Source organism: Emydura macquarii, unplaced genomic scaffold (genome assembly GCF_026122565.2).
Source record: "Emydura macquarii macquarii isolate MOO-44397 ecotype Brisbane River unplaced genomic scaffold, CSIRO-AGI_Emac_v2 contig_201, whole genome shotgun sequence".
NCBI classification, from domain to species: Eukaryota; Metazoa; Chordata; order Testudines; family Chelidae; genus Emydura; species Emydura macquarii.
Window position 1 is genome coordinate 547666 of NW_027130338.1, and position 13547 is coordinate 561212.

General features: G+C 46.6%; 1 protein-coding gene across 1 annotated transcript in view; it reads left to right on the top strand.

Annotated features, from left to right (window-relative positions):
* PLEKHA2 (pleckstrin homology domain containing A2) overlaps nt 1–12592 on the top strand; it is a 46080-nt gene extending 33488 nt beyond the window's left edge. The window contains 3 exon segments of the mRNA XM_067545097.1: nt 2093–2156; nt 7813–7890; nt 8325–12592. Of these exon segments, the coding sequence (XP_067401198.1) occupies nt 2093–2156; nt 7813–7890; nt 8325–8690 (508 nt within the window). The 3' untranslated portion in view covers nt 8691–12592.
* Nucleotides 12593–13547: the final 955 nt, after the last annotated feature.

Sequence of the window (13547 nt, forward strand, 5' to 3'; positions counted from 1 at the left end):
AGTTCAGGTTTCCACAGCTGAGTTCCCAGAATGGGCTGTCACTACTTGCTTCTCTGCAGATCATGTGTTCTCGGATTTCACTCAGATTCACCCTTCCTTGTTTGAGTTACGCTGTGTCTCACTGGAATGTCCCACTGGTCACATTTCACAGCATCCTCTGTCTCACAGGTTTGCTGATCACATACAGTTTTTTAGGGTTGTTTTATGGCTGGGACCCAGGCCTTTCATGGAGGGCATCTTTCCACCACTCACCACCTTTAGTTTTCCTGTTACCCACCTGGAGTCAGGGCCCAGCTCCCTGTGTAGGCATGGGATTGGTGGCCCTGCCGAGTTAGGCTACGTCCTAGACATTCCATTGCAATTAGCACCTTGGAGCTAAGGAATCCCATGTAGTTACCTGAATGCTGGGATGCCCTTCTCCAATAGGAGGGAATTTATGCCCTGCACGTACGGAGAGTAGAGTGGCTCAGAGCCCCCCGAAGGAGCGAGCAAGGGAATGTATTTTAGTCAATTGCACGTAGACAGCCTGAGCAAGAACTCTTAGACGCAGCCCCTGTTGAGCAGAGTGCAGAGACCTCCTGAGCGGAGCAGCCACCCACCTCCAGGCTTTCATGTTGGAATAAACTACTGTTGCGTTTTGGAGAAGAAAGGTGTGATGCTCCTGTGGGGAGTTAAGAGTGGGGCTCCAGCATCCTATGTGCATTCAGGGGGAGTCAGCTGCTGGCCAGAACTCATCCCCTCTCCCCCTCCCCCCTTGGAGCCCTGAATTAGATATGTATGTGAGGAAAGCAAATGGGCGTGCTAGTCAGAACCCTTCTAAATGGAGAATTGCTGTCTGTGTGGCAATGAACAGGGGTTCTGCAGACATGGGGTTACTCTTTGTGCATGAACCGCAGGCTTGGTGTTTGCTTGCATTAGCCATGGACTAATTTTTAACCTCCCCTTATGCTGGCACAAGCCTAGATCTTCACCAATGTAGATGTTGCCACAATTAAAATGGTGAGTGGGAAGCACAGTGCTCTGGATGCTGAATGATGGTATCTGTGTCCTTAATGAACTGGAGAAAGTACTCCGGAAATTAAGACCTTTGTGCTGCTGGCAGGGACCAGGGCAGCGAGTGTTACATGCAGTCCCAGTAGGTGCGGGTCATGTCCACCCAATCCTCTCAAACATGGTTTGGTTTTCTTCATTCTCTTCTACCTTTCCCTTGTGTGTCCATGCCCCCCAGGATCCCGTGAGAACCAAACTCCTGGTGGTGATCATTGTGTAATGCTCCTGGTTTTCGATGCACTGATTTTGAATGGACCATGTTATCAGATACGATGAAAACCAGAGGAAGAATTGATTGAATGCGATTTATTAGGCAGGCTGCACAGCATCTTTCGTGTAATTTACTGCACATGATATTTGTGCTTGCACTGAGGCTTAGAAGAGCCATGAATAAAACCACGCCTTTATGAATGTTCTTTTATTACCCAAATTAGCAGTGGAGCTGCTGAAAAGATCCAAGTTTATTTAAAGGCGTGCAAGTGAAAACAGGAGCTAGAGTTACTGAAACCAACTCTGACCCTATCCAAAAACCATTTGACTGAGAGAATTAGATCACACTTTAGAGTAAGAATCCACTTCTAAATGGCTCAATAAACAGTTAATAAATTAATGAGGTGTTATAAATACATTAGACAGGAGTAGGATGTGCTATAAACACATCAGTAGAAGGTGTTGCAGATGGTTATAAGCAACCCCTTGACCTGTTGGACTTTAACAGTTGATAAGCCATTTCTTTAAAACATCTATTCATCATTTATTATTCTTTATCAACTGTTTATAAATGAAACCTGTATTAGAAACCGTGGCTGAGAATCACTTGGCTTGCAGACTGCAGTGTGCGCCTGCATGTAAACAAGCTAGATGATGAGTAGTATGAAATTGGGGTCTGTGTTACTGAATTAATCCAAGGTCTGCCTGGAATACTGTATTGTTAATGTTTTCTTGATCTGAGCATAAAGAAGAAATATTCTATACTGGGCATGATGAATCCTGGGTAACCTCCCTCTCTCTCTCTCTCTCTCTCTCTCTCTCATATTTCTAGTGACCTTCTAATGCGGGACAATCTATTTGAAATCATAACAAGCTCCAGGACATTCTACATCCAGGTAAAATCATTCATCATTTGCGGGCTTGGAAATGGATAGATGGTCTGTACTGTACGCGAGCTCAGAATGGGGACTGTTTTGCTTTTTAGGCCATAAATTTAGCTCTTGACAGTTAGTGTGAGTCACATTTGTCTAAACAGGATGCGCCCTGACGGGCTTTCAACCAGAAAACACAAGTGAGTGAGTTTTTACACAACTCAGCTCAGCTTCTAGGCTCCCTTGAGGGGGAGAAGAAAAGAAAACTGCCTGGTGGTTTCACTTCTCCAATTCAGTATATTTATAATTGCAGTTATTTGTGTGGGCAGGAAGAAGCATGTAGACTCAGAAGCACCCAGCACTGAGATGAGAATCCCAGATGCACAGAGAAAGTCATGCCTGCAGCTTCTTTGTCCTGACGCTTGCTGTCAATCATGCCAGCCCTCTTCCACCTCCTCAGGGCTGCCAGTCATTCCCAGCTCCTGATACCACATGGAGCATGGAAAGCGAACTGAAGGCTGGCTTGGAGCAGTGCAGGTTGCTTCCTGTATTTCAGGGCAAATACTGATCCTAACACCATGATAATGCTCAGTGCAGCACTGATATATCACCCTTTCCCTCTCCAGGGCACTGTGCAAGCATTAACTAATGGCAGCAGGTTATCCTCTAGTTCTAGCCCCTCTTAACTCCTTTCTTTCCAGGCCAGCCAAAATGAATGCTTGAGAGGCTGTTAGCCTGATTCTCCATTACACTGGTGCTTTGAGCATTCATATACCAGTGCAGAGTGCTACCATCCTGATTTGGGAGCATTTTACATTTGCTTTGCAATGGTGTTAATGATCACACAAAGTATGTGCAAAGTGTCTGGCCCTGTACGTACAGAGCTATATACATATCCCCTGAGTGTCCGGGGGTTAAAGTAAAGAAAGGGCTGTCAGGTAGGGAGCTGTGGTGTGTCTACACTGGGTAGTATTTACACACTGAGTCAATCTGCCAGAGAAATGGCAGCAACAGTTTAAAGAAAATACCTCCCCCTGCAAGCCCTTGAACTACCCCTCCCCGCCCACACACACCAGGGCACGTCACTGCACCCTACCCCCCCAGCTTCAGACAGACGTGGGGTTTTAACAGGGACCATGCAAAGCAGTGAGTGCTCTACGCTCGCCAAGCAGTTACAGCCAGCTGTCTTTTTCTGGTGCTGCCGCAATTCCAAGAGATGCAGCAGCCCTTGGGGACACATGCTCCGCAGCCCCCATCTGTGCACCTCTGAGAGCTCGTGTCTCCTGCACCTGACTCAGGGCTCTGAGGTTTTGGTGTATTGAGCTTATTCGCTTAGTTGGTCCCCAAAACAGAATCATTCAAACGGAGCAGTCTCTGGCCTGAACATTGCGAATGCCTGTGTGAAGCGCACTAGTCAGAGCCTGGGCTGACCCAGCTGCAGCTGCCTCTTGGATGAAATCCAGATCACTCGCCCCTGCAAGAGGACAGGAAATCCCACGCTATGCCAAGGCAGTTCAGGAGCCTAGTGTCTGCTCAGCACTTCGCTGCCGGGGTGGGAAGGGCCAAGCTACCTGCTTTCAGCCTGTGGGGAGAGAGGGTCCCGTGTTGCTGTCTAGTGCCCCCAATGGTTGGCTGAGGAGGGAGCTGAGTCCCCAGAGGGAAAGACGCTACATGGCAAGGTCTCGGGACAGCGGGAGAAGAGGCGACTGAGGGAAGTTCTCCACACCGAAGGAATCTCGCTACCTGGAATGACTCCTGTGAGAAGCTGCCCAGGGCCCTGCGAATCGACGTCCTGTGGTCTTTGCTCTACTCAGACCTGGACGTCCCATTGGAGCTTCTGACTCACCTTAGAGGTGCCCACCAGCTTCTCCTTGTCTCTTCCAGCTCAGGGACAAATGTTCATCACGATGCATGGGGAGGTGGGGGGGGCCTCTCTGTGAAACGAGTCAGGGTTTGTCTCAGCCCCATTTCTAGTGAGACAGACATCTCCATTACAGAAACCAGTACCCCCACCTCCAGTCAGCCCCCGTGTGGGACATCTTGGCAGAGACCAAGGGCTGGAGAGACTCAGTTCCCTTCTAACCCCGAGGACGATTGGTTCATGCTCCTAACAGGCCAAGGGCGGGGTGCGTAGGCAGGCAGCGTGTGGGGCAGTGGTGTCAGGATATAGCGCAGTGGATAAGCATCTGTGTTTGCTCTGCCACACCAAGAGGGACATATACCCTGCTGGGCTCCCTGGAGACCCCTCAGTGTTGCCTTCTTGATGCATGAATTTGTTTGGCTCCATGTGGGAAGCAAACAGGCAGCCAACTCCTTTGCAGGAAAGCACCACCCCTGGCTTGTTTTCACTGGACAGCCTCCATCTGCAGTGCTGGGTGGTAGGGGATTATGAAATGGTCTGGAAGCCAGGAGGGGGAATCATCCCTGGAGCTTGCCAGAGAAGGGTACATCTTTATCCTCAGTGTGTTTCCTCCATACAAGAACCCTTGCACAGGGAACACGGACTTGTGGAGACCAGGCTGTCTTGGTGAATGGCGCGTCCAAGCCCCTCCCTCTGGCCTTGTCTACACGGGGAAGGTGGCTGGCATAGCTATTACAAAATAAGCTATTCCACAATAGCTATTCTGCAGTAGCTCCCCGTGTAGATGCTGTATTCTGGAACAAATGTCACTTTTATTCCGGAACAGTTACTCTGCTTTGGAAGTAAGCGCTTTGGGAGCGGAATGCTTACTCTGGAGTAAAAATCACTTTTGCTCCAGAATACAGTGTCCGCATGGGGAGCTATTGCAGCATAGCTTATTCTGCAATAGCTGTGCCAGTCAGTGTCCTCATTTTGACAAGGTCACAGACTCCAGTAACAAGCTGCCTGATTGTGCTCTACAGACTGGTTATTGCTTCAGCTTGTAAAGCCAGATGCCAGAGGACTGGCAGCCGTATCGTCTCTGTTTTGAAGCATAAAGTGCAGGGTCACAAGCCATCCTTTTACCCCAGAATCCAAATATGAACTTTGGTGAAGCAGCAGCTTTGCACAGCCCGGAAAAAGCTATTGCTCAGCCTCTCCACGCCACCTTCCTTTTCCATTTCAGGCTTCTGGGTGCACGTCAGTATCCAAAAAGCCCTTCCAGATCCCACCTTCTTCATAGTTGTGCTAGCATCCAGGTAACCCAGAAGGTCTGAGGGTGCAAAGCTGTCCTTTGGCTGCTCTGAAGTAGCCCTGGGACGGGTTGTGTATGTGGGAGAAAGGCGTTTACCTGGCAGAGGAGGAACCGCTGTAATCAGGAGAGGGCCTGGTCTCAGTGCCTACCTGGAGTGTCCTCTGCCAATGCAGAGCCATGGGTGGGAGGTTCTGCAGCACAGAATTCAGTTTGGCCTGGAAAATCACTGGACTTCATCAGCCCCTGCTTCAGCTGATCGGCTCAGCCTTAGTGTAGATGTGGGTGTGTCTTGGCTCCAATATGGTCTCCAGCTGCTCCCAGAAAGCACCATAAGGGGCCTCCTACCACACAGGGACTGAGTAAATTACGTCTGCAAAGCCCCACACCCCTGCTGATATGGGAGCATGGCAGCCAGTCTCCTGCATGACAGCAAAAGGCAACCCTGTGCCACGTATCCTCCGGCCCGGATCAGGGTTACAGCGGAACTGCAACAGTCGGAGATGGCAAAGGCCTGTTTGGTCTCCTTGCGTCTCTCCTTCAGGGGCCAATGCAGGACTGCTCCCTACGGTCTATTTTCTAAGGCTTTATCCAGCCTTGACGGCACTTTCCTGCCCTGTGCTGCGGGAGAGGAGGGGGTGGCTTCTGATGTTTAAGAAACATTAAAGTAGCAGCGGATCCCACCAATGGATCGGCATGGAGACCCTTTCCTGAGCTGGGGGGGAGGAGGCCTTGCTCACTGAATGGTCTCCTCAGGGCATACTTTATATAGCTCTTGCCCCCTGGTGGAGTTGGTTGTAACTTACATTTTGTGTTTTGGGGGGGTGTCACAGGTTTTTGTTTTGTTTTTAAAGAAGATTGGCCAGATGGTGGTGTCTCAGCAGACAGAAATCACCCTGCAGCATGATTACAGCACAAGCTGCTAAGAATGGGTCCAACCCTGCATAGTGTTGAGTGTGCACTGAGGGCCCAATACGTGCTGGTTTCCTGAGCTGATTGGTTTGGATATCTTAGAAGTCAGGCTAGAATGGTTTGCTCCCCTTCCCACCCCAATATTGTCTCATCAATTTAATTAAATGTCAAGCCTTGTGGGTACATGTCAGTCATTCTTGACTTTCTGAGGGGTGAAATCCTAATGTCACGTGACAAATCGAGCAGGGCTTTGATTTAGAATGTAATCCCCCTCCTTTTTTTTTCTGGGTTACTTGGGAGCAGGCAACACTCACCGGTGTGCAAGGGCGCCTAAGGTTGCTGACAACAAAGGAGATCCTGAGTATCCCAGTGATGATGCAGGATAGGTGGGAATCCTCCATCCACCCCTCTGCTGCAGTCCCTTTACTCCTAGAGTAGTTTATAATTGGCGGTGCCTCCACCTGGCTGGATCCTGTACATGCTCAATAGCGTGCCTGTGGAGCTTCCAGGACTCAGCCTATTCTAATAATTCATAATAATCTGTGGCATGGGTCCAACTCAAAAATACCAATTATGCAAACTAAACATCCAATATACTTAAATTAGAGCTAACACACCTTTACTTAACAAATGAAGGAAATATGGCGGAACAGACTGAAATTAAACATCACTACTATTTTAAACCCCCAGTGGCAGTTGAATAAATCCATTAATAAATATAGTATACTGTAATAAATGAACCTTGTCTAACTGGCATTTACACTGCCATTATTTACCCCACCTCCGGAGTGAGAACTCCCCTAGAGTTCAGAGCCCTGGCCCCTGACCCCTTGCATGGGCATGCTTGAAGATCTGAAGAAGGAGACAGCACTCTGTGGGTTCAGTGTACCAGTTCAGCCAAGGTATCAAGCTGAAGATTTGGAGTTGGCCCAACCAAATGTCAGCAGTCCTGGCCCTGGCTCGAAGAGACTGCCTCTTCTCAGGCTCAGTCAGTCTCTCTGCTGTGCCCCTTCCTTTACAAACCCTGCCCCAAACAAAAAAGGGCCGGGCGGGGAGACACACCATCTTCACTGCAGGCCCACCTCGGCCAGCTCCAGGCTCAGTCCCTGTCCTGGCTTGGGCAGTGCCACCAACCTCCGAAGCTGGCATTGGCGGCTCGATTAAAAACTCCAGCAGTCTCCCAGCAGCAACTTCAGGACCCCCAGCAGCAGCTTCCAGCCTTGGCCATGCGCGCGCGCACACAAACACACACAGAAAAGAAAATGGAGTGCACGCATGCATTTTTCTGAGCTCCCTAGAAGAGGAAGAACCTCTCTCCCTTTTCCCCAAGGCATCATGAAAGTTGTTGTATCCCAGGATCTTCTCAGCTGTAAAACTCCCAGTTAAGTCCCGAGGCCCCTCAAGTACAGGGTGCCTGCAAGAAAATAGATCTGGGCTGAACTAGAGGGCCGCAAGATATACAAGCTAAGCAGAGCTCATGACACATTCTATATATGGTACTTTTAACATCAGAGATGCACCCAGACCACCAGGATAGCATGGTTGAACTGTAGCTGCTCTGAAGGACTTGTAAAATGTAAGCAAAAATCTCATTTTTTGGCTGGTATGTTTTGCAGGCAGACAGCCCTGAGGACATGCACAGCTGGATCAAAGCAATCACAGGGGCGGTGCAGGCCCTGAAAAGTCGCCCAAGGGTAGGTCATATCCTTTCCTCTTTACATTTAGCATCAATTAAAGAGACATTATTTTTAAGATATGATTTATTTAGCAGCTTGTGCAACATTCAGCGAATTAGTCAGTTTCCAGGATGAGACCCTGCTGTGTCTGGATTTGTCTACCTCTTATCCAAAAAAAAGGTTTTTAAAAAAACCCAAACACACGTTAGGAGAAATGACTCTGTCCAGCTTGGCTATGAAATCAGCACTGCTCTCTGGAGCCTGGGCAAAAGCTTCAGTAACAGAAAAGGCCAATTTAATTCAGAATTGCATAGTTTACTTAATTCTCTTGTCTTTGCCTCGAAGCCTGAAGCATACGCAGTGCTAAAGTCCTGATCTCTGGAATTGTCCTCTGGGATGCTTAGAGCAGTTTCCATAGGAACTAACCCCCTGCTTTATGTGTCTTTTTGCAGGAAATGTCCTTTGTGAGATCCATTTCTATGCACAGGCCAGTGGGCTCCAATCTTTCAAGCTCCTCAGTCCCCTCCTTGCCCCAAATAAGACACCCTGGGGAAGAGAAGAAAGCCCTCTGCAAACCCCCTTCCACTTCAGCCTGGCAGCCTTGGACACCAGTGCCACAGCCAGAAGGGAAGCACCCCGTGATAGAGGAGACGCCTGGGAAGCTGAGAGACTCAGTGTTTGTGCCATCATTCACAGAGTGTGATGCTGGAGCCAAGCAGCAGAGGCGTGTACGGCATAGGTCGGAACCCCAGCATCTTAAAGAGAAACCATTTGCGTTTAACCTGGATGACGAGAACATCCGGACCTCTGATGTGTAACCAAACACAGAGCCTCACCAAGACTCCTTTCACCTTCAGTTTGTTTAAAAGGATGAACTCTGTTGATAGCAGCTTAATGCAAAGGTACCTTGATTCTACCACAGACACATGTAGTGATATCAGCTAACCCGAGCCAACGTAGCGCTCTTCTTGTGTAGTAACCATTGCAATGTGATGTACTCAGTCTGCTGAAATAGATCAGATTTTGGACTGAAAGAGCTGGTCTTCTCAGTGCAAGTGTGGATACACGTGCCAAGTGCATTGAGCCAAATTAATCTCTGGTGTAACTCCACTTAATTCACAGAGATGAATTTGTCCTGTTTCTGCCAACTAAACTCTCTCTCTCAAGTGATACGTTCTTTAGGTAGAACCACTTCCCCTGATGGAATTGCTGTCCCAGAAAAGGAAGTGGAGGTCACATATTTCTGATAGTTTCCCTCCTCCGCTCCCCCCGCCCCTCCGAAAGCCCACCTTTAACAGCCCAGTTCCCTTCTGTACCACCACACTGCCAGTGGTGAGCATGGGAACTGAAGCAGCTTCTGGAGGAAGGCAGTGAGAACTCTCAGTAGCAAAGGCAGCTCTTTGTTTTATTAGACAGACACCACTGTGACTTGGGGATCTTAAACCCATTTTGTGCTCACTTTGTGCAGGCATAAATGAGGACAGCACAGGGTGTAAGTTGGGAAGCATCAGCTCCCCTGCCTGTTGCCTATCCTGACAAAACAGCACCACCTTTAGCAAACACAGTGGTTCTGAATTCTTGGAAATTGTGCAGGACAACATCTCTTCAAAGGCACAGAGGGCAGATAGGTGCCTAGTTTTCATTGATTTTCAGTAGGAGATGGATGCTTAATTCCCTCCCATTTGTGCCTTTGAAAATCTTCCCCCATACAGGCCAAAAAAGGAATGAGTGAGTCACACTATGAAATATGCTGTGTTTATAAAAAGAAAGAAAACTGCAACTTTAAAACTGATTTTCTAGGAGACCAGCTCTTCACAGTGGCCAACTAATAATACATTAACAAATCTATTTTCTTTGTAGTAGGTCCTTTACTAACCATGGCCTTCACATGATGTCAGACTCTGGGAAAGGTGCCTTGTTCAGACCTATGTAACACTTCATGGGTTGGTGATAACAAACAGGTTTCTTGGTATATTTATATTTTTTAAAAATGTGAGTCAAGGTTAGCACCACTTCTTTGTAGACGAGGTGTAACTGAATATCTGTAGCAAGAATATTCTCAGGTACGTATCCAATCTTGTATTGCATATACGTGGGCACAAAGATTTAATTAAAATGTCTGAATCTTGAAGTATTAAATAATACATAATGAAAGCTGAATATTTACAATGAAATTTTGAAGATTTGACCATCCAACCAGCATGCACTCTTGAACTTTCAATGTAAACAAGCAGAACTCTTTTTAAGCAATGTGAACTTGGCGTTAACCCATAACAAAACAAGCTGATGCACAAAGGGTATAAATCAATGTATAGCAGTCCCTCCATAGTCAGAGAGAGTGTTTGATCTTTTCCACCTAAGAAGTGGGTAAGTAATCACTAATCTCAGCTAGAGACCACACAACTCTTTCCTGTTTCTTTATTTCCTGTGGGGGCTTTTAATAGTGGCTCAGGTGGTTCTGTGCTTTTTTGAAGACCTTGTGAGGCCTTTACAAGGCATTTGCACTTCTTACATTGACATTTTGAGGGCTTCAGTGGTTCATAGGCCTCTTGCTGGCCCTCTGCACAGGGGTGAGTTTCATCCAGAATGAAAAGCTATCCATTCATTCCATTGGTGTGTTTGCTGCTTCTGCACCAAGCCTTCTCCCCAGTGATTCCTTGGGATTTTTGACTGAGTAAGGACAAAGGATGGGGTGCTATTTATCTAAAAAGAAAACTAGGGCACAAACAGCTAGAAACCCTTATCTAGGGCTAAAGCAAGTTCAAACCATCATAAGTAGTGAAAAGCATCCGTTGCTTCATTGTGAAGACATTGCAGAATGGGTTGCAAGTTCCAGCTATTTGTAGCTTCTGTGCTAGCCACACTCTTAGAAAGTGATCTTTGTGAGCAGAAGGCAACTGCTGTAGATAACCAGTGAAGCCATGCTAGCGTTTTTACCATGGACTGTAGACTTGCTCCAAACAGGGTTAGATGAGATGGTTAAAAGCCAGTGAGGACCTGGCACCTTGCCTATTCCAGCTGCTCCATGTTAGCAAACGTGAGGGGGGAGGAAAGGCTGGTGTAAACCCTGCTGAAGACTCCACGTGGAATTTCATGTCCTAAACCAGATATGTGCCTGGTCTTGTCATCTCTGAGAAATTGAAGTTGATACCTCACTCTTTAAGGTTACAATCAGACTGCAGCAGCTTTCCGTTTGGTATCTCCTGGAATGGTCTTGAGCTAACAATGATTTCTCCTTCATTTTATTGTATGACAGTTGCCATTTGCTGTGTGAAGCAATGCCATGTGCACTACAGGCTCTGTTTAATATTACTGCACTGGAGAAAATTCCATGTTTTGTCCTGGCCTACACAAGGTTTAACTGTTTAAGAACTGTACTTAAGCCTGGTCCAAACTCAGTTTGGGGCCAAATGGACTTTATCGTGGTTTGGCCCATCAGTATAGATGGGGCCAAATCATGTTATAACTAAATTGAAATATGTTCATGCTTCCGTCTCTACCTTAATAAAGCGTTTGTTTTAAACCCACACTGGCAAGCCAAAATCCATATAACCCTGACCAAAACCAAGTTAAACTGTACTTAGTTAAGCACAGCTAAATTGTTTAAATAAGAGTGAATACCCTTGTGTAACGCTACTGTATCACTGGATCTCAGGTTTCCATTGGGTGCCTCTCACTGTGTTGTTTAGGCTCTGATAGATGTTACGCTAAGAGCCAGGATTGGAGACACGGGATCAAAGTGAGCTTTGAATCTTTGCTACATTCTGCAGACCCACTTCCCTGTCTCTTGACCCTGATTGTTTAGAGTCAGGTGTGTGCATAATGTGCGCTGCTGTTACGGGAACAGTAATGTCAAGAAACGCTACCACTAGAAGCACAGTCTAAAATGTTTGACAGGAGAAATCCTCTTTCTAAACAGTGGATATCAGACACACTTGGCATAGCCCACCATATTCTTCAGGGTTGTACTGTACGTTTAAAAGACAATTGAGGGTTTGTCTAAGGAGAAGGGGAGGACAGCTTAAAAATCTGTACATCCTGACTCACCACAGAATGAAATTAAAGTGGCTCTTCCATGCATTGCTTAAATTCCATATTTTCAGATTGTAGTGGTGTTGAAGATGCACTGTTTTTGGAGAGAGAGACCAGTTCTGGAATTTTTAAAGTAATACCTGGTGAAGGCAAATATGTCAACATGACTGTAATACAGCCTGAATGTAGTTGCACCTTTTGTCTTCATGGAAACAATTGACCAAAGCATGTTTTAGTAATGCTACATGCTTAGGATGACAGATTTCAGGAATCCACGTGTAATTCTTTTGCTCTTTTATATTTCAATTCTAGTCAAAACAAATGTGTATTTTTATATGTCCTGCCAACCTGTGTAAAATATTGAATGGAGTCTCCCACTTCAGGTAGATCAGTTCAAAAAATGGTTCTGTATAAGACGCTGGGAAATGTTGAAACTATGAATAATGAATTAGAATCTGTGTAAATGGTATGGTAAAAATGTTATATGTAATTGTAGGAGTCTACAGTTTAGACCGTCCCCCCTCTCCCATTGGTTTTATTTGCACTAATCTCTTTTATAGTGTTGTGGGTTTGGTTTTTTTCAGCTGACCTGCTGTTTGGCTAATAAGACCTCCTGCTTTGACTACATGTAACCATTTGATGTGATTGTGAATATAAAGCTTAAAATAGTAGCCCTGAGTGGCAACAATGAGAGCCTGTCTTCACTTACCTCGGAGATTCGGCGGCAGTTGACCGGAGTTACGCAAACTACACAAAAAACTTGCGTAACTCCCGTCGATGTCTATACTGCTGTTCTGCGCGCCGTCTTCACTGCACTGCGCCGACGGGAACCGCGCTACGCCACTTGAGAAGGTGGTCTTAATACATTGATTTCTGAATCAACTGAGCGGGTCTTCACTGACTGCTCAGTCGATCCAGATAAGTCGATCTGACGGCAGCGAATTTGCTGCCGTCAGTGAAGACGTAGCCTGAGACTTACTGCCAGGAGGAAGCCCTGTGTCTGAGAACATTGAAGAGGGACCATAGTTAAAGTTGTGTAAAGTTTTGAAGATGTAAAGTGCTATAAAAATGCTAAGCATTTCTAATGAATTATTATTGAAAGGGGTCTCGAGGCCTGGAATGGCAAAGTCTGAGCTTATTGCACAGACGTGATTGATTATCCAAGGGAGAAGCGACCAGTGGCTTTTGTATTATTGCTATATTCCCTTTTCTCTTTTTCTGTCTTCTCCCCATCCACAGAACACCACTGAGACTGGTTCCAAGGTCACAGGATAGTGGCCTATGAATGTAAAACAAAAATGTGTCATGGAAACTAATTCATGTTCACTGTGCTAAAATAATGCTGCCACTGTTCATGTTGTTCACCCCAGCTCTGGTGTCCTTCCCTTGTACAAAGTGAATTTCCACAAAATGGAATGGACAACATAAGAGGCCAAACAGTGTGATCAACCTGGAGCTTAGCAGCACTTTTTAATAACTAATAGAGTTTAAAACATGCTTGCCCCCTTTGCGGAGTCTTGCTTTTGTACAGCTGCACAGTCATGCTACTGACCTTGTGCAAGGACCACCTTGGAAAAGAAGTGTGGATCCCGAGGATTAAAATCTCCAGATTTAGTAGACAAAGGGGTGCAGATGTAAGGTAA